At 38.5% G+C, this 22,010-nt stretch overlaps 1 protein-coding gene and 1 long non-coding RNA gene across 7 annotated transcripts in view; both read left to right on the top strand.

Moving 5' to 3' along the window:
• Positions 1-22,010, top strand: part of LOC307142142 — a 576,947-nt gene that overhangs the window by 252,275 nt on the left and 302,662 nt on the right. The window lies entirely within an intron of this gene.
• Positions 1-22,010, top strand: part of dlg5a (discs, large homolog 5a) — an 87,947-nt gene that overhangs the window by 28,567 nt on the left and 37,370 nt on the right. For 5 of the 6 annotated variants that reach the window (XR_013818430.1, XR_013818431.1, XR_013818432.1 and 2 more), the window contains exons 3-12: positions 1,222-1,384; positions 4,406-4,549; positions 6,970-7,153; positions 12,882-13,141; positions 13,368-13,680; positions 14,550-14,780; positions 16,848-17,032; positions 17,114-17,239; positions 19,542-19,674; positions 21,829-21,956. Coding sequence is in view for 3 of the 6 variants with exons in the window: in XM_079842695.1 (XP_079698821.1) it covers positions 1,222-1,384; positions 4,406-4,549; positions 6,970-7,153; positions 12,882-13,141; positions 13,368-13,680; positions 14,550-14,780; positions 16,848-17,032; positions 17,114-17,239; positions 19,542-19,674; positions 21,829-21,956 (1,867 nt within the window). In the remaining 3 variants the exon portion in view is untranslated. The remainder of the gene's footprint in view (positions 1-1,221; positions 1,385-4,405; positions 4,550-6,969; positions 7,154-12,881; positions 13,142-13,367; positions 13,681-14,549; positions 14,781-16,847; positions 17,033-17,113; positions 17,240-19,541; positions 19,675-21,828; positions 21,957-22,010) is intronic. The other variant, XM_079842696.1, reaches the window with a different exon arrangement.

The following is a 22,010-nucleotide window of genomic DNA, read 5'->3' as shown; positions in this document are numbered from 1 at the left end:
AATGTCACTCAAGTCAGACTGAAGGCTCAGATGAACAGTGATAATGGGTGTTGGAGGGCATGGCGGATCTATCTGGAGGCCGAGCCCTGTTCTCCTGGTTTGGTGCCAATGGAGAATGTGCTCTGAGGCTGACTGTCGTCCAAATGTCTTGGCAGTTTCATTGTGCCAGAGATACCCATAATGCCCTCTGCATGTTTGGGTCTGATGAGGAGCAATGTGTGTTTGATACGACGAGGTCAACAAAAGACCTGTTCACAGTCAGTTGCGAATAAATGACACAAAAGTATTTACACAAAGCTTTTTTTATTATTCAACTTTATTAGTCATCATATGCTTAATTTTTAAATGTTTAATTAAAATAAACCAACCTGAAACAATGAACAATTGCAGCATGATTTTTAAAATAAATAAAATATGATTTCACATGTTATTTAACTTGCATAGAGACATTTATAAATATGCATTATTTTAAAATCTTGTCATGCATGTTTTCATCTTGGATTTCTGTTTTAAAATAGGCTGCTATATGCTTTAAAACTATTCAGACAATTTTAGACAGTGAATGTAACCATTTTCACCATATTGAGGATTCCCATAAGCTATCAGAGATATCAGGGATTTTAAAAATTATGATTTCTATAGGCCTGCAACATGTGTGGAAAAAAGCTTTGTGGTGTTCATCCAGATATCTCATGTAAACCTCCTAATAAATCCCTAGAAAGACAATGAAATGACATCTTGACTAATACTATGTTCTCTGCTTTGCATTTTATCTATTGTAGATTATCCTCTTTGTTACTGCATAAAGCTGAATTCATTCTCTGAATATCTGCAGCAGATTGTCCAATACCAAAAGATTATAGTGGAATTTTAGTTGCCACTCATCCCGAAAGATCATCATTTACATAAAGTGCTCAGAATGTCTGCCATTGTGACCTCAAGCATGCTCACATTTTTTTGCTCATGCTTATTTTTTTTTACTACAGTCAAGCTTTAAAGGTCAGATTTTATTTTAAGCCTGTTTTGTTTTCCATAGTAGCTCTGCTCTAAAAACTATTAACTATTAGACTCTTAAAATAGTTTTAAATAAAGCTTAAATAAAAGAAAAGTTAGATTCCTCCATTGTGGTCTTAGTAATTTGCGGGAATCTGTTTTGAGCGTATCCCTGCATCAGTGCTGGGTGAGCTTGTCCGTGCTCCGGTGACGTGCTCACTGTTGCAGGTACCAAAGCCTCATCACCACCACCTGCGCTCAGTGACACCCGGCCGGCCAGCGAGAACCTGGACACCATCCTGTTCCAGCTGAGACAGGTCACCAGGGAACGAGATGAACTTCGCAAGCGCTTGGCTCTTGCCTCCCCTGGCACCAACTTCGATGATTGCAGGTACCAAACCTTGGTTTAAAACAGAACCTGAAATGTTTCACTGGGTTTTTCTTTCAGGAACATTCTTCCCGAATAACCAATACGAGTGCAGCTTTGCACTATATACTGACACTTGCGTAATGCTGCATCCGTCCAGCCTTACAAAGAATAAAACGACGCATGTTGGATGTAAATAAAGTCTATGAAAGTAAAAAGGTTTAATTTTGTTTAAATAATAAAGCTTTTCATGCATGAATCTTCTTTTATATTTGTGAAGGCTGCATTTATTTAATCAAAAATACAGTAAAAGTGATATTGTGAAATATTATGACGGTTTTCTATTTGATTGTTTTTAAATGTAATTTAAAGGGTTAGTTCACCCAAAAATGAAAATTATGTCATTAATTCCTCACCTTTTTGTCGTTCCAAACCCTTAAGACCTACGTTCATCTTCAGACCACAAATAAAATATATATTTTCTTTCAAGGCCCAGAAAGGTAGTAAAAACATTGTTAAAATCGTCCATGTGACTCCAGTGGTTCAACCTAAATTTTATGAAGTGACGAGAATACTTTTTGAGCGCAAAAACAAACAAAAATAACGACTTTATTCAACAATTTCATCCTAGCCTGTCGCAGTTTCCTATGCAGTTTACGCAACAGTGCAGGGCTTTCGAGTTCTACCGCAGAAATGCTGTTCACGTGAGCAACACGATGCATACGTGTGATGATGACGCGGGAGCTGCTCTGTATTTACATCTTAATCCGCGTAGGAGACTAGCATAGGCTAGAACGAAATTGTTGAATAAAGTCGTTATTTTTGTTTGTTTTTGCACACAAAAGGTATTCTCGTCGCTTCATAAATTTAAGGTTGAACAACTGGAGTCACATGGACGATTTTAACAATGTCTTTACTACCTTTCTGGACCTTGAAAGTGTTAATTAAATAGCTGTACATGGAGGGTCAGAGGGCTTTCGGATTTCATCAAAAATCTTATTTTGTTTTCCGAAGATGAACGAAGGTCTTACGGGTTTGGAACGACATGAGGGAGAGTAATTAATGACAGAATTTTCATTTTTGGGTGAACTAACCCTTTAACCACAATTAATCGCTAAAAGATCTCAATCTCGATTCAAGCATCCACGCATTCTCATTACTAAATGACAACAATTCGCCTGTGTCTACTAAACCTTTGACAAAGTCACAGTGGAATATTTAATTATTTCTGTGTTACAAATATTCATATTATCACAGAAGTACTGGGATAAAAATTTATAGTTTGGATGTAACCGGTAACGATCAAAATAGAGCAAATCACCTTTTGAAAGTAACTTGGCGCTTCAAATAACAATTGTATCGATTAAAGGGTTAGTTCACCCAAAAATGAAAATTCTGTCATTAATTACTCACCCTCATGTCGTTCGACACCCGTAAGACCTCCGTTCATATTCGGAACACAAATGAAGATATTTTTGTTGAAAGCTGATGGCTGAGAAAGGCTTCAGATAGGCCTCCATTGGCATTCAGTACATTTACACTCCCAAGACGCATATAAGGCACTTAAAACGTTGTTAAAAAGTCCATCTCACCACAGTGACTCTACAATAATTTTACGATGCGATGACAATAGTTTTTGTGCGCAAAAAAAAATCAAAATAACACCTTTATCCAACTTGTTATTGTCTTCCGTGTGTGCCTCCACGACGCATGCGTGAGAATATGACGCAGATCCGGCGTTCGGACACATGACCCAGAAGCGATTTGTTTACAATCAGAGGAAGACGCGCATGTCTAAGCTGTTGGATTCTACATTGATCGTGCTTTAGGTCTCGGCGTAGTTCTCAAAATGGGGCTTAAGTGTGCATTTCATGGATTCCCGAACGCTGGCGCTACGTCATATTCTCGCGCATGCGTCGTGGAGGCACACACGGAAGACAATAACAAGTTGGATAAAGGTGTTATTTTGATTTTTTTTTTTTGCGCACAAAAACTATTGTCGTCGCATCGTAAAATTATTGTAGAGCCACTGTGGTGAGATGGACTTTGTAACAACGTTTTAAGTGCCTTTTATGGGTCTTGGGAGTATAAGTGTACTGAATGCCAATGGAGGCCTATCTGAAGCCTTTCTCAGCCATCAGCTTTTAACTAAAATATCTTCATTTGTGTTCCGAATATGAACGGAGGTCTTACGGGGTGTCGAACAACATGATGGTGAGTAATTAATGACAGAATTTTCATTTTTGGGTGAACTAACCCTTTAAGTCGACAAGTTACTATTAAACTTGTATTTGTCATTGAATCAAAAACACTGATTCATCCAGTAATGAAACAAGTGAAGTATTTATAAGGGAGTCATTGAATCATTCATTCAAAACCTTAAAAAAATAATAATAATAATAATTCAGATTGATTAAACATTTTAAATAGACTGCAGCAATTAACATTTTGTCAGAATCTCTAGTAAATTACGTTATTTTGTCTGTCCAGAATTGTGAGAGAATCGTGATCTCTGTTTGAAACAAAAAAATTGTGATTTTCAATGTATCCAGAATTGTGCAGCTCTATTGTGATGGCGCACAGATTAATCCAGTCTTCAGTGTCACATGATCCTTCAGAAATCATTCTAATATGCTGATTTAGTGCTGAAGAAATATTATTTATTAACAAAGTTAAAGATTTTGTTTTTGCTGCTTAATATTTTTTTGTGCAAAACGTGATACACTACCATGAAAAAGTTGGTAAGGTTAGTGAGATTTAAAACACTTATTACTATTAGTGAGGACGCATTAAATTAATCAAAAGTAAATACATTTATAGATTTCAATTTCAAATAAATGCTGTTCATTGAACAGTTTTTACAGTATTTTATTTTTTCAAATAAGCACAGCTTTGGTGAGCATAAGAGACTTATCAAAAACATAAAAAAATCTTAGTTATTCCAAACTTTTGCCCAGTAGTGTATCTCTGTTATCCCACTTAACATTGGGCCGCCCTTGCAGACTGAGGGACACGCTGCTGATGTATTACTCTTGTCTCCAAAAGGCCAAATTCCAAACCTGGTCATGACTACGAGCGTCTAAAAACGCAGTGCATGAAGGCCATGGCAGACCTACAGTCCTTGCAGAACCAGCACACCAAGACTCTGAAGAGATGCGAGGAGGCCGTGAAGGAAGCAGACTACTACCAGTGAGTACAGGCGACAAATGTCTCTCTTAAACACAGAGAGTTGATGCTAAGAGCCATCTGCTGCATTTGTAGCACAGTTTTTAATTAGCGCTTGCATCATCTACAGGTTTATTATGGCTTTATTAATTTATTACAATTTGTCCTGTTGCAATATTGATGTGCTTAATCCCAGTATGATTTATATTCTATTTATATCTACATGAATAGGACACCCAAAAATAATCTAAATCCTTTTTGAGTCATCCACATATTCCAAACCACAAAAATATAGAATTATAGTTTTTGGTTTTTTTAACTGTAATTTTAATTTTGTGATCATTTACTCACCCTCATGTCGTCCTGCAAAAGATTAAAATAAGTATTTTTTTGATGAATGTTTCAACTGTTCTTGTGCATGCAATCAACCTCAATAGGGTCCAAAACAACACTGGACCAAAGATAAATGAGATATTTTTAAAATCTCTTGTGTTCAACAGAAGAACAAAAGTTAAGACCGGTTTGGATAGCGAGTAAATGATGACAGAATTTTCATTTTTGTGTGAACTATCCTATCCCGCCAGTGTCCTACTGACGTCTTCTGGAGAAAGCACAGCCACAAGATATTGTAAAACTGCACTGTCATATGTTATTAATTTAAACGGCGTTGGTTTAATGTAGCCTTGTTATCTAAACCAGTTGGCAATATGCGAGCGTGTGCACAAGGAAGTTTGTTCTGCTCCGTTGTCTCTGACTCACCCTTGTTTGCCAGTGTGCGGTCATCCACACACCAACATAATATCGTCTCTCCATACACAGATGTGCAGCGGCTATAATCTGATTATGATGTAAAGGCACATGCCCTCCTGTCCCCATCTTTGCTGGGCACATAGAGATGAAGATTGAGTTGACGAGGGATTAATCCCATATTCCCCGTTCCCTCAACAGTGTGTGATTACAGCACGCACGCACGCACTCACACACACAGCCATTCTCTGTCATGCTGCTTACATGTTACTAAAGTCTAGATTGAACGGAAACATTCATTCAGTTTGAGCCTCCTTGTTGTCTCCTGGTAGCATCCAAACAAAAATGGAACCGATTTGTAACATTCTACATGAGCCGAAACCTTGTGCATCAAATAAATAGCATTCCTTAGACCAAGACACAACTCCTAATTGATTTCAGTAAAAGTTAGCCGTTAACATATTGGCTGCGTCCGAAAACCTAGGCAGCTGACTCGTCGCCTCGCTGCCTTATCATACAATGACTTGTAAGGCAGCGTTTGTACATGAAGGCACCTCACGAAACTAATTTCGGACAGACTTCTTAGGCACTGTAACAGTTTAATGATCTTCAGCAAAATATAGAGAGCTTTGGTGAGAACTAAACAACTATTTAATTACTGCATTAGTAATTTATCGCTAGAAATGACATCAGAAGTGGAAAATGTTGGTAAAAAAAACGTACATTTACAAACAAACTGACCAGCAAACACAACTTTCGGACGCCATCTTTTTCCCCAGTCACAGAATGGAATGCACAGGATTGTGGAATATCAAAGGCAGCGAAGGATGCATATATGCTGCCTTCAAAAATCGATCAGATGAAGGCATTTCAGAAGACAAGAAGTGAAGCTAACATTAGATTCGGATGTGCCTTGCCTTCCCACCTTGAAATGTGTCCTCCGAAGGCAACATTTTCCAGGTTTCTGACGCAGCCATTATGTTGGATGGAGTTTGTTGCAATGCATTGTGGGATTGCACTGTATGTGTGATGCTATCTAAGAATTTGTCCACATCAAAAAGCATAAAAAAAAAAAGCATGATTATAGTGTAAACATTGAAAAACGTCTATTTGTTCATCTCTCAATCATCATTGTATTTCACTGATTTATATGTTTTACCACAATTAAAACTACAGACCTTTGATCATAAAACTATAAGCACTTACATATAATCTTACTAAGACTATTATTAAGACTAAGATATATTATTGGAAGAAAAGTGTTAATTTTAATTAAATCTAGAATGGATCATTTGAATTTTCAGTATTGAATTACATTCATATATGAATTCCTTTCATTTGCTGGTCATCTTGGATGGAGTTTGTTGCTATGTATTATGTAATTGCATTTTGGCCATATCAAGATATCTTAGAACAGCAACATCATGTTGCTTACATTTTGAAGCACTCCTATGATGCCTTAAAATGTTGCCTATGTAGTCCTGTTTAGTTACCAATATACTGTAGAGTTACCACTCTAGGTCAGTGCTCGCAGGACCGGGTTTTATTCATTTCTGATTAATTTTACAAGAGTTTCGGCTGTAACATTACGTAGACTGCACAAGTGAACTGTGATGCAGATTCTCATGTGATAAATAGAGTAAAATATGTAAAATATAGCTAATTTGTTTGTTCGATTTGTTTTGTTTGTTTTTCAGCATACAGCACAACCGCCTCTTAAGCGAACAGTCTCAGTTGAAGGAAGAGATGGAGGTTGTGAAGAGAGAGAACACCAAGCTAGTTCGGGAACACAACCATCTGAAACAGAGCTGTGAGGAGCTCAGGAGACTTCACTCTGAAGATCAGAGAGAGGTGGCTGACATGAGACTACAGCAACAACAGGTACGTCTGTTTACATACAATCCGGGGACAACTAAGATGTATTTCATTCACGCACAAGCAGCGTGTTAATGAAATGCTGTAACTGAAACACACTAACCAGTGTTGGGGGTAGTTACTTTTAAAATATTCCATTACTCCCTAAAAAGTAACTAATTGTGTTAGTCAGTTACTTTTTATGTAAAGTAATGTGTTAAATTACCGTTGCACTTTTTCTGACCTGGGCTGGGCTTGCTTGGTATAAACACAAAAGTTCTTGGCAAATATAAAGACCCTTTCTTACCAAAAGTAAAATGAAAAAGCCTCAAGCCTTGTGCACAATGTTTTTTCGAGATGTTTTTCGACGGGTCTTTGCGTTCATACCCAATCGATTTTCACTGGCAATACACCGAGGGAATGTGCAAATTCACTCCCTGACAATAGATGGCGCTTAATGAAGGAAAACTAAGTGAAATGAAACCTCGCCATCGAATCCTATTTGATCTGCAATTCCCCTCCATAACAACTCCCTCTTTATAGAGATTTTTGTAGTCGATGTGGCGTTTGTCATAAAGTTCTTGCTTCGTTGCATCTTCTTCTTTGTCTACTTACTTCCTCTTCATCGTCGTCTTCTTAGGTATCAATGTGTGCTCGGCAAGACAGTTTTGTGCTTGATCGCCACCAAGTCGTGTTTTACTGTAACTTCAGCAGCTCAGCAGGCATGTGAACAAAAGCGCCAATCTCATTGGTCGGCCAGTTTTTAATGCGGCTCGTCAAACCAAAAAACAAACCTGAGGTGTTTTTTAGAAAAATGACACTTAAAGGTCCTTTCCCACCGGACGCGTAACGAAAAAGCGAAGCAGAAAACGAATATTTCCTGAGCGAATAGTTCGCGTCAAAACCATTCACATCAGCGGTGACACGAGTTTGCGACACCTGTGGCGTTTCAGAACTCCAACATTCCAAAACATTCATGGCGATAGCTGAGAAAACACGGACACTTCCTCATCAAGTGAAGACGAGCATTTCATTTTATGTAAAAGACCGAAAAGAAGGTTTTGGGTGCACCCAGTCTTTAAGAATAGTCTGAAGAGGAGTATGCTAATCTTGTACAGGAGCTAAAACTTTATCATGGCCGGTTCCGCACTTACTTCAAATGTCCGTGGGAGAGACCTCGAGACAGTAACACCACATCTGACAAGACAAACCACACACTTCAGGAACCGATCGATCCGGAGCAGCTGTTTCCAGTTGAGTCACAATGTAATCATTTAAGTGCCACAGTCGTACTGACGGAACCACATTCACTTTCCATTGTCGCGGACACAATTAGGGTTAGAACAAAGTCAACGAGTTTGAACTCAAAAGGTTATGTTATCGTTGCCTACATTGAGCAAACACAGCGCATCTGTACACCTGTAACTACAACTACAGCTGTAATCTCGTGAGAAATGCGATACCTGGCAAAGGTTAATGTTGATTGAATAGCTAATGACATCAACTGGACATTTCGTGACCTTTGTTTCCTTGTATGTGATTGGTTGAAGCCTTTTCTGTTGCTGCGAGTGTTAAAAAAAAATCGACATTGAAACGAAAAAAATAAACATAGTTTTTTCGCCACAGCACATTCACGTTCGGTGTGGAAGCACTCGTTACACAAACAGCTGATCAAAAAATTAAACCATCGCGCAAATTATTCACGCGTCAAAATCGCTTCCCGTGTGAAAGGACCTTTAACGCCTGCCGTTTTGCATTGTGCACACTCACATTGGCACCCTTTGTTTAGAAGAGGCGTTAAATGTCAGCGATAAGCACGTGCGATAATCGTCCCAGTCTGCACGAGGCTTCAGGCTGAAGGAAATACAAATTCACGCCTGTACAATAGAGGGCGCAGCTTAAACAAACCTTTCAGCTGTGCTGCTATTCTGGATCACAGAGTGTTGAACCTTCGTTTCCTGCGTCTTATTCTTCTTACTTCAGCAATAAAAAAATTAATAAACGCAAACATGAGGTTTACCTAAAGTAATTTTTGCTTAGTTTGGTTGAATTAGATCATCGAAGGTCAGCAACAAAGACATTGGTTAATCAAGTGAGATGAAATAATGTGTCATGCGTTGCTGAACTGAATTGTGGGTTACGTTGTGTCGCGTCACTGGCGTCGTTCGCGGCAGAAGTTGAAACCTTTTCAACTTTTCAAGCACCAATGCAGGCATCAGCCAATCAGATCGCCTATACAAATACCCCAGTGCAGACATTAGCCAATTGCATTCATGCAACACCGGAAAAGTAATGTGATTGGCTGTTGTCACTATGACGGTTGTACAAAAAACACAAAAAAGTGTGAAATATTATTAAAATATATTTGCTTTTTTAATATTATTCCTGTGATGGCAGTTTCAGTGTCACATGATCCTTCAGAAATCATTCTAATATGCTGATTTGGTGCTCAAGAAACATTACTTATTCTCATTAAAAACAGCTGCTTAATATTTTTGTAGAAACTGTGATATGTTTTTCATGATTCTTCTATGAATAGAAAGTTCAAAAGTTCAGCATTTACTTGAAGTAGAAATCTTTTGTTACATTATAAATGTCAATTTAATATGTCCATGAGGAATATAAGTATTAATTAAAAAATAAATCTTACTGACTCCAAAATGTTGAATGGTAGTGTAGGTTTATAGTGATTTTTTTTTCTTTTTCTCACCATGTTGTCTGCTAGTTCAGCGTGCAGAAAAAGCAGAAAGAATGGGCTCAGTGCCGAAACTTCCAGAACCTCTTCGCAGCAGCGCCCTGCTAAAGCACACAGTGTGAATGTAACCTGTTAATACGTGCACAAAAATACATATGCGCTTCCTACGCTTGCAGTGTGAAACTGGGCCTATCGGTACTGCCGTCAGCCAGAAAGTGACGTTAGTCTGCCAAAATCGATCCCTGAGTTTTTCGGAGAGCTCCAGGGATGGTTAATTAAATTGCAGATTTTGTCATTCCCCCGCTGCGCAGACTGTTGTGGGATTAGTGCGTCTGTTGCATCATGAACGGCAGCGTTTATGTTGTAAATCCGGAGGCTGGGCATCCCTTGGTAGTGCAACCAAATCTGACCTTGACATAAATCGGAAGCCAGGGGACAGGAGATTATTCAATCAGATGCCACCGTGTCAACACACTGTCTGTGCTCTGCAGCTGCCATGAAGGAATGAACCTTTTCCTGTCGGATTGATTTATCAGGCTTTCTTTCCGGATTAAACCCACAAACACAAATGGAAAGGTTTAGAGCATCAGGATATCTCCTGCTTGTGTGTCTGGAGTGGTCTTAATTGTCACAGAGAGGTTACATCAGGCATGCCACGGGATCTGTACTGTAGCATACAGATTGAACCGTGTTTTGAGCTGTCAGCAGTGCTTACGCTGCCCACAGGCTGCACAAAACGCACTCCGCCTGCTTGGAAAAGGTCAGCCTGGAAGGGCAATTGCTGACTGACTGATGGAGATGGACAGAGGCTTTTGCAGTTAGTCAATACTCTAAGCACTGATTACATGGCCTAGAGGAGAGTTAGATACAGATGCCTATCACTTGTATGAAATCCCACTGCGGCTTGGTCAGGCCCCACTGAGGTGTGGCTTTATTGCCCGGACAGGGAATTGCCTTCGATTGTGTCATTAGAACATATAGTGTTCTAATAGGTCAGCATTTTGCAGAACAAGTGAACGTAATGCTGTTTGTTTAATACTGAATGCAGGGTTGCCTTTTTGTGTATATGTGCAGTGACAGCATTTTGCATGCGAATACAGTAGATGTTTTATAGACTCATGATCGCCCTCTGGTGGTTGCCTTGTAAAAGTGTTTTTCAAGTGGTGATAAAAGCAAATTTAAAACATTGATAGTCCAGACTCTGAAATATATGAGATGATATGATGAACCACGTTCAAAACCAAAATAGGCGATATATTCAGACATGTGACCACACATCAGTTGGATTTTACATGAATGCGTAATGCCTGCATATCAGTATCAATATCATTTGGACTGGTCAATGTAGTCAAGAACAAAGTCTCTACGTTTTTTTAGTACAAATAAGTAGTCAAAAGGCTTTTTTTTGTGACACGACACGATACATTTAATCAGTGTTTTTTTGGTTTGTTTAGTTTAGTTTTCTTTTCTTTTGTTTATCTGTGTTTCTTTGACGCCACACAGTAAATCAGGTTCATCAAAGCTGTTTTCAACACAGGCAATCAGGTTTTTTTGTTTGTTTTGTTTTAATTTTTTTCCATTTGTTTCTTTGACACCACACAATAAATCAGGTTCATCAAAGCTGTTTATAACACAGGTAATCAGGGTTTTTTTTTTTTTTTGTTTAGTTTATTTGTGTTTCTTTGACACCACACAGTGAATCAGGTTCATCAAAGCTGTTTTAACACATGCAATCAGGGTTTTTTTGTTTGTTTTGTTTTGTTTTTTTTGTTGTGTTTTTTTTTGACACGACAGTAATTCAGGTTTATCAAAGCTGTTTTTAACACATGCAATCAGGGTTTTTTGTTTGTTTTTTTGTTGTTGTTTTTTTACACCACAGTAATTCAGGTTTATCAAAGCTGTTTTTAACACATGCAATCAGGTTTTTTTTTTAATTTTTATTTTTTTATTTTTACACCACAGTAATTCAGGTTTATCAAAGCTGTTTTTAATACATGCAATCAGGGTTTTTTGTTTATTTTGTTTATTGTTTTATTAGTTTTTTTGACACCACAGTAATTCAGGTTCATCAAAGCTGTTTTTAGCACATGCAATCAGGGTTTTGTTTTGTTTTTTGTTTTTTATTAGTTTTTTGACACCACAGTAATTCAGGTTCATCAAAGCTGTTTTTAACACATGCGATCAGGGTTTTTTGTTTGTTTTGTATTCGTTTTTTTGACACCACACAGTAATTCAGGTTTATCAAAGCTGTTTTTAACACATGCAATCAGGGTTTTTTGTTTGTTTTGTTTAGTTTTTTATTCGTTTTTTGACACCACAGTAATTCAGGTTCATCAAAGCTGTTTTTTTTTGTTTGTTTTGTTTAGTTTTTTATTCGTTTTTTTACACCACAGTAATTCAGGTTCATCAAAGCTGTTTTTAACACATGCAATCAGGGTTTTCTGTTTGTTTTGTATTCGTTTTTTTGACACCACACAGTAATTCAGGTTTATCAAAGCTGTTTTTAACACATGCAATCAGGGTTTTTTTTGTTTTGTTTTGTTTTGTTTTTTATTTTTTTATTTTTTACACCACACAGTAATTCAGGTTCATCAAAGCTGTTTTTAACACATGCAATCAGGGTTTTTTGTTTTTGTTTTAGTTTAGTTTTGTTTTGTTTTGTATTCGTTTTTTTGACACCACACAGTAAATCAGGTTTATCAAAGCTGTTTTTAACACATGCAATCAGGTTTTTTTTGTTTGTTTTGTTTTGTTTTTTAATTGTTTATTTGACGCCACACCAAAACCAGGTTCATCAAAGCTGTTTTCAACACATGCAATCAGGGTTTTATTTATTTATTTATTTATTTATTTATTTATTTATTTATTTATTTGTGTTTATTTGACACCACACAGCAAATCCATCAAAGCTGTTTTCAACACAGGTAATCAGAGTTTTGTTTTGTGTTTTTGTTTTTAGTTTTTTTCTTAGTTTCTTTGCGTTTTGTTGTTTTCTTTGACACCACACACCACAAACAAGCTGTTTTTGACACAGGTAATTTTTATTTGTGATTGATGCAGGTAATCAGGGAAAACGGGTCATCAGAAGTTTTGAACAAGCTCTACGACACAGCGATGGACAAGCTGGAGGGGATGAAGAAGGAATACGACATCTTGAGCAAAAGATACAGCGAGAAGGTGGCCAGTCACAACTCTGATCTGAGTCGACTGGAGCAGGTGGAGGAGGAGAACAGGCGCTCGCAAAAACAAATAGACGCTCTACTGAAACAGCGTGACACGGCCATCCAATACCAACAGCAGTGGTCTTCATCTATGAGACGGTACAAGCAGCATCAGTCACCTTCAATATCTGCTTTTAAGTGTTGTGTAACACTCTAGGAGTAACTTTAAAGATTATGCATCAACAGCTTTTTAACTTTAGACACTACAATCATGTTAAACTTAATCTGCACGCTAGTACTAAAATCATTCATAAATTAAAAGAATTACTTAATATACTAATTACTTAATAAACATAATTTATATGTTTAATTTGAACCCCCTCAGATTTGACTCGGTGCAGCAGGAGCTGAATAAGGCCTCAGCCCAGAACAAGGAGCTGCAGCGAGAGATGGAGAGACTTCAGTCGGAGGTGACGCGCTACAAGAACTTCCAGCTGAAGGCGGTGAAGGATGCAGAGAAGTACAAGGAGGAGCGGGATTCTGTGTTTAATGAATACAGACTGATCATGAGCGAGAGGGACCAGGTCATTAAAGAGGTGGACAAGCTGCAGACGGAGCTGGAAGCGGCAGAGGCCCGGCTCAAAAACACCTCCTCTGAGAGGATGGTGGCCAGTGAGGAGCTGGAAGCTCTCAGACAGGTAACACCTCCATAATAACTGATGTCAGACAACGTATTAGCTGTTTCCATTCAAGAGTTTAACTTGTGTGCTAAATTGGAATATGGCTTAAACATTTGCAAATAAAGCAGCGTTTCCATCCCATGTGGGGGCGAACAAAAAAGTCACTTCTTGGGAAATTGGCGCAAAATATCTTTAATAAAAATGTACGTTTCTGCAATTGGGGAAGCCACTGTGGCTCTTTTTTCCTGCATCATAAATGACTTGCGTCTCAGAGCGTGCAGATGAAAGGCTCATGATATCTTGCATTCGGATGCCTGATGTGTTGGAATGCAATCGTGTGAGACGCTTCTGGGAGGTCATTATCCCAAATCATGCTGATGACAGACTTTGGCTCAGGCATTTCAGAATGATCAAACCAACATTTGAGATGCAGATCCAGTTATCCAATCATATCCACTGTTGAGCAAAGTCACATGAGTTTTTAGTTGCGCATTTAGAGGAATTTATTTGCTAAATGAGTCGGATGAGAAAATGATCCGACTCAATTGAGCGCATATGTTTTTTATGCACATTTTTAGAATCTATGCGCTTCTTGGCATTTCCATCCAGCATTTTTTTTTAAAGCAATATCTCAAAATGCACCCAGAAATCGGTGGATAGACACACAGTTATTGTTTTTTCTGAACTGTAGGGTCAGGGTCAGTGTTTCCCTGTATACAGTATTCAAGATCAAGATGGGACTGGGCCTTGTTATAATATGCTCTCGGTTCTGTAAATCACCTTTCTGTTGCCAAGTTTGTGCTAGGCGGCCAGACAACATGCCGTTTTGAAAAAGCACTTTAAATCAATAGCATATAACTGTCGCTGACGTTGGTGTCTTTTTGTAGGAGCTAAATTCATCGCTGGTGGATCGAGACCGTGCCATCTGTGAGAGAAACGAGCTGCTGGAAAAATACTGCCATGAAGTGAAGGACAAAGCGGAGGCCCAGAAAGAGCTGAGTCAGGCCTGTAAAGACATCGAGACCGTGCGGGAGGAAAGAGATGTGGCCAGGAAAGAGAGAACCGAAGCCATCATTCAGAGAGACCAGTTACTGCGGGAATACTATCAGGCCAGACAGGTACTTACAATATATGGTCACATTAATGCCATTTATTAAAAAATATAGTGCAAATTCTGATGCTACATCCAGTCTTCTATGGAAAACCTAGAAGATTCAGGGAATTTTCCAGGCCTGGAAAAACGATGATAAAACAAATCATGGAAATGTTGCTTTGCTTGCGAAGCAAAACATTTACAGCATCCTAGCAACCACCCCATAGACTTCTATTGAAAAATAGATGCGAGGGATATAAATGAATCAGAACATCGTAGAGACACGTGGGTTTGGCTCTTTTGATTTGGGCAGACATCCAGTCTATTAGTTTAACCCTGCTAACTGTCTTGCCATGGCCTAGCAACAATTCAGAGCACCCTAGCAACCATATACCATCATGAATAAGCCATATTTCAGCACCAGAACATTATACTGATTTATGGTTTGACTCTCTTGCAGTCAAATGTATCACGTAGCGACTGCCTAGTGCAGAGTCTAGTTAGTTATGCCGTTCTGCTCAGCGCTTCAATGATTCATCAATGAGAAATTGCCCTAATTGATTGCAACCTCTTATCGTCATCTCAAACATATGGAAAATTGAACATGCTCTCTGCAATGCTAATTCGGCATTGTTTGTCAGGATTGTGGAGAAAATGCTCAATAATTGAGTAGTTACAAAAAGACGCATATGATCTGACAATAGCATCTGTTCATTTATCAGGTAGTTAAGTTTAACTTTAAAAAAAAAAACTTTTTTCCAGTGCTGTGCATTAAGGGAAGTGTTTTAACATTACTACAATGCACTAGGACAATGAAAGGGTCTAGACTAATTAAACAAACAATGATAAAGAATAATAATAAATAGATCTTAAATCTGTAAAAAAAAGTTATTTCTTTAAATAATGCATATCACAGTTTCCACAAACATATTAAGCAGCACAACTGTTTTCAGCATTGATAATAATAATAAATGTTTCTTGAGCATCAAATCAGCATATTAGAATGATATCTAAAGGATCATGTAAATGGTAAATGGACTGCATTTATATAGCGCTTTTAACAGACCTACGGCCTTCCAAAGCGCTTTACATTTGCCTCACATTCACCCATTCATACACTCATTCACACACCGACGGCGGTGTCAGCCATGCAAGGCGCCATCCAGCTCGTCGGGAGCAGCTGGGGTTAGGTGTCTTGCTCATGGACACCTCGGCACTTGGTCAGGTGGAACCGGGGATCGAACCACCAACCTTCCAGTTTGTAGACAACCTACATGAACCACTGAGCCACTGCCACCATGTGACACTGAAGACTGGAGTAATGATGCTGAAAATTCAGCTTTGCCCTCACAGAAGAAATTGCATTTTAAAATAGATTAAATTGTAGTAATATTTGACAATATTACTGTTTTACTGTATTTCTGATTTAATAAAGGCAAACTTGGTGAGCATAAGAGACTTCTTTCAAAAGCATTAAAATCTTACCAACCCCAAACTTTTGAACGGTAATGTATATCATATTCATATTCAGCATCCCTAATCTATTAAAATGTGTTATTTAAATAGTTATGTAATAGATTCAGAGTAACGTGTGTTTCTGCTGCACCACGACTCAAAACTAAGCGTGATTATTTTATATTGTATTTTATCATTATGATTCAGGTTTTTATCTGAGATATTTATCAGCTGCTCTGTCGCTGCAGTTATCTGCTGTTCTACGAGCAGAAATGTCCAAAGGACATCCTCACCTTTGTTCCTGGCGGTCTCGATTTTTCACACCAGTCTTCACACACACACAAACAAACACTACAAACTACAAAGCTCATAAAAATCTCATAAGCTGCGAGCCATTGGATTATTCCAGTAGAAAAAACCCAAAGCTGATTTATTCAGTCAGCTTGAAGCTGTTTAAGCAGCAGTGCTGCTAGAGTCCACAAGAGGTCTCTCTAACTTCTCTAGAATCGCTGTAAGGCTCAAAGCTGCTTTTATCACCTCCCTGGTGAAGCTCGTATAACTCATTTGACTAATATGTCTTTACAGATGTCTTAATTTGGTGATGAAGTCATATTCATCATGAATGTTTTTGCTGTAGAAACAAGACTCTGCTACCCTGGACATGGAGCGTGCCAATAAGGAGATTGATGTGTTGAGGAAGCAGTGCGAGGCCATGTCTCAGGAGCTGAAGGAGGCCGTCCAGGAGGCAGAGGTGGCCAAGTGTCGCAGAGATTGGGCCTTTCAGGAAAGAGACAAGATTGTTGCTGAGAGAGAGAGCATACGGTACCATTTGACATCGAGCTTATCTAAAATAAGCAACTGTTGTTGCTGATGCTTGAGCGTGTGTTTGCTGTGTTTTGGCAGGACGTTGTGTGATAACCTGCGCAGAGAGAGAGACCGTGCCGTCAGCGATCTGGCTGATGCCCTGCGTAACCTTGACGACATGAGGAAACAGCGGAACGATGCAGCCAGGGAACTTAAAGAGCTCAAGTAAACACTTTTTACACACTTTGCGTTTCTGCCAATCTTTCAGTCAGTTTTTGACAGATAATATACCAATAATGTGAGTTATTTGATTACATTTACACCCAAATTTGACACAAATTTATTATCAGTGTTGTTATTATCAGTGAATAAATAAATTAATAAAGTAATAAATAACGTAAATAAATGAATAACATCATAATAACATTATTATAATGTAATAAATACACAAATAATTGATAATTAAAGGGTTATTTAACCCCCCAAAAAAGAACATTCTGTCATTAATTACTCACCCTCATGTCGTTCCCAACCCATAAGACCTTCGTTCATCTTCAGAAAACAAATGAAGATATTTTTGATGAAATCTGAGAGCTCTCTGAGCCCTCCATAGACAGCTATTTAGTTAACACTTTCAAGGTCCAGAAAGGAAGCAAAGACCTTGTTAAAATCGAGAATACTTTTTGTGAGCAAAAAACAAACACAATAACGACTTTATTCAACAATTTTTTCACGTCTGTGTCAGTCTCCTACACTGTTGACGTAGTAAATACAGTACAGCGCTTCCGAGTTACTTCAGAGCTACGTCAGCACGCCGGCTTACCATTGGCTGACGCTGTTCACGTGAACACCACGACGCATGTGTGTGATGCGGACGCAGGAGCTGACCAAAGTAAACTGCGTAGAAGAAATTGTTGAATAAAGTCATTATTTTTGTTTGTTTTTTTCGCACAAAAAGTATTCTCGTAACATTAAGGTTGAACCACTGTAGTCACATGGACGATTTTTAAATAGCTATCTATGGAGGGGTCAGAGAGCTTTCAGATTTCATCAAAAATATCTTCATTTGTGTTCCGAAGATGAACGAAGGTCTTACGGGTTGGGAGCGAGAGTAATTAATGACAGAATTTTGGGGTGACTATCCCATTAAAATATTCATGATTTTCAGTGTGGGTTTTTTTCTGTGTGTGTGAACTGACAAGCAGCAAATCATTTTGCGCTTATGATGCCCAATCATATTAATTTATGGCAAATTATTCATGGTCTTGGTGGAATTAATTTTGGGTCTGAGTCGGTTAATTGGTAACAAGGCTCACGCTGCGTCCCAATTCGCCTACGTATAGTATGCCCTAAAAGGATGTCCTGTTTTTGTGAAGAAAAAGTACATACCTTTTGAGTGTGTATCAGAATAGTATGCAAGCTTTAGGACATACTACTTCATCATAATTGCGTCTTTAACAGACAGCGCTGTCGCTTAGTTACGTGCATCCTGTCACCGTTTAAACTGCCCTGTCAATCATCTCGTTACAGTTAAAATCCTCCACATTCAATTTAATTTAATTGCTTGCCGTTTCGGAGAGAAATGTAGTAGCACGTTGATCTGCCAGTTGTTAAATGCATCATTATGCAAATTGCATATTGACTAAAAGTATCTTTATAAAAGTTGTAGATGAGGTATAATGTAGATAACATTTAATATACATCTCTTTGTCAGGTTAGATACTGATTATTAATCACTCAAACCCCTTTAGCTAAACCTCTCTACTTAACCATCAAGTTTGTAGTTTTTTTTTTACACTTTTTATTTGTGTTTGTAGTTTCAATCGAATCCTCGTCCAATGGGTTGTGGGCAATATAAGCAGTTAAGAGTGTACGCAGATCTGCTCTTCGGATTCTAACCAGAAAAAGTAGACCATCCGGGTATCTTTGGAATACTCATTTCAACATACTACGATTTGGGACGCACTAATTCTAATTTCGAATACTATTTAGGACGGATAGTATGCAAATTGGGACGCAGCATCAGTCTCTTTTCTGCTTCAGACGCCCCCTAGTGGTTATTCCATCCCCATTAAAACTCCAGAGCACCCCCACCCTCTTGCACTAGACTTTTCTTATGTCACTGATGCCCTCCAGGCTTTCCTTTCTCTGAGTCTATGAATCTTAGTGACAGTTTGCCAGTATTCCCCATCTACTTGATCCTGTTTTGTTCTACCCAGTTTTGAGGTGCGACCTTGATGCCGCTTTTATAACATCTCCATTTAGTACAGGTCTTTCTAGATTGCACAAACTGTGCCAAAAGTTGCCCTGATGCCAACCGGTATTATCCAACTGGCCTGTATGACAGAGGCTTTCCAAATCTTGCATCAGCAGCTTTTTAAACAAGTGGTGGTCTTCACAAAGACTGTTGACATTTGACATTCTGTTTTGTGTTGGGTTTTGTGGGCGTGAGATGAATTCGATGACTGTTTGGAGAGATGAGAGAGAAAATAGTCTGTCTTGTTTTGTGCTCTCTTTACCAACAAAGGGAAAAGATGGAGAGCCAGTTGGAAAAGGAGGCGCGTTTTTGCCAGCTAATGGCTCACAGCTCCCATGATTCAGCCATAGACACAGACTCATTAGAGTGGGAGACTGAGGTGGTGGAGTTTGAGAAGGATCGGGTAAGAATACAGAAATCCAAAGCACTACAGCTAAAAGTGAAGAAGGAAAATATTATGATCTTATAGGTAGATTATAGTAAGGGAAAATGTCTGGGAATATGTTTTCAATGCCTGGAAAAAGCAATAAAATTTTGGTAGCACTTTATTTTACAGGCGCGTTGGGGTGAATTCAGGGCGATTGGGACACTTTTGCCATTGAGATGACTTGGAAAAAGTGTCCCAATTAACCCAAATTCACCCTACATATGATGTACTTGGTAGTTAATGATCAATTAATTACCAGTAATTACAATAACTGGGTAATAACTAGGTGCTAACACTGAACCTAACCTTAACCTGTGTAGTTAGCTTGTATTACTCTGTGATTTCTTGAGTAAGTACATTATAAGTGGATGTACTGTAAAATAAAGTGCAACCAAAACTTCTGTAGAGAATACACATTTTTGTCTGGCTATCACCAGACCAAGCTCAATCTTTTAAGATTGAACATTGGTCTGGGGAGTCTGCTCTGTATTTTCTACTGCACAAGAGGCGGGATCAACAGGCATAGTTCAAATGACTCTGTACGCAATTGGTTAGTCCTTCAACCAGTCAGATCAACGATCCATCGCTTTTCTATCCGTCATCACGTTAAAACCGCCAATAGCACACCAGGTGGATAAGCCGGTTTGTGATTGGTCCCTGCAAATTTGTAACAGAAGCAGGATAAAAAGATGTACACATTTCCAGCCTGAGCTGCTGGGCGAAATCAAATCGCTGGCAGATTTTAGTATGGTTTTAGTCCTAAAATTTTATTTGGCTAGATATTACTCTCTTTTAGAACAAAACTTCTATCATTCTTTGTAGTTGCTGTCTGTTTCAATGAATCTGTAGAACTGGTTCATACCTGCAAAGTCATATTGAAATAGGCTATTCACGCAATTCGTGATTCAAATCCGCAGTTTTAATTTGGGGTGGTGGGGGGGAGGGTATATAATGTATCTCTGGAGGGAACTGACTGTCTTCAGAAAAATGTTGAATCTTTTCATCTAATAGGACAATTTAATAAATTAGGGCCAAATATGGCCAGAGCCCAATTCCAAAGAAAGCGCTGATGGGAGTGGAAAGTTATGCACGTGATCTACTGACGATGCGCAAATTGAACACAGACACAGCCGTATTATTTTCATAATGACCAATGCAATCTACCAAGATCAGCGCAAATTAGCTTCTGGTTTAAGACATGTTTATTTTGCGTGGTAAATAATGGTATCTTAGTAAATCACATGATTCATTTAAATACTCTCCTACCTTAAATTTAGCGTCTGAAAGGGAAACTAGTACAAATGCATATGCAATAAAGTCAGCTGCAAAAATAACCCTGTCCACGCCTTTTCAGTGCAATTTTTTTTCTCTGCGTATCCTTAGTTAAATCCTGACAGTAGTTTTTTAATGCCAAAAGAGGGTTTGCTCTGACGCAAGCTATTAGTAAAACTGTTTAAAGGCACGTTTCTGCTTTGTGTACAGGGGTAGCCACTATGTTTCAGCTTTTCCACTAGCGCCACCTACAATCAGAGAGTCAATTTGCATTTTCATTTAGCCAGTCTGCCAATTATGTATAACATAATCATTTATTAGGCTGAAATGTAAGGTTTAACATTTTATAAAACTTGTTTAAATTATATGGTCATTTTACAGTTTAGGGTGTTACCACAGACCAGGGGTGTCCAAACTCGGTCCTGGAGGGCCACTGTCCTGCAGAGTTTAGCTCCAACTTGCCTCAACACACCTGCCTAGAAGTGTTTAGTATCCCTAATAAGACCTTGATTAGCTGGTTCAGGTGTGTTTAATTGGGGTTGGAGCTAAACTTTGCAGGACAGTGGCCCTCCGGGATCAGAATTGGACACCCCTGCCATAGACATTGGTGTTGTTTCAAAGCATTGCTACCTAAACAACACGTAGTTCAATTCTAAGATAAGAATTTTCTGAAACAATTTCAACTGCTGATTCGAAGAAAATTTCGCCTTTTTTGTTTTTTGCACAAATTTGTGTGAAATTATTCATTAATTCATTGATTTGCTGTTCCGGGATGCTTGTTATACCTTCATTTTAGTTGATTTCTTTTCTCCATGTGGAGAGGTCTCATCTGTCTCTCCATCATTATCCTCCCAACAGGACGACATGGATTTGAAGGCAATGGGGTTTGATATTGCAGAGGGGGTGAATGATCCATATTTACCAGGGGATTGTGGGATATTTGTGACCAGAGTGGACAAAGGAAGTATCGCGGATGGAAGATTGAGGTGAATTCAGATATTGAGTGTTTTTCAGATAATGCCTTCTGGAATGATTATACG

This window comes from Gobio gobio (assembly GCF_949357685.1).
Source record: "Gobio gobio genome assembly, chromosome: 18".
In the NCBI taxonomy this organism is placed as follows: Eukaryota; Metazoa; Chordata; class Actinopteri; order Cypriniformes; family Gobionidae; genus Gobio; species Gobio gobio.
The sequence above is the reverse complement of the archived record's forward strand: the minus strand, read 5'-3'. Positions and strand labels throughout refer to the sequence as shown.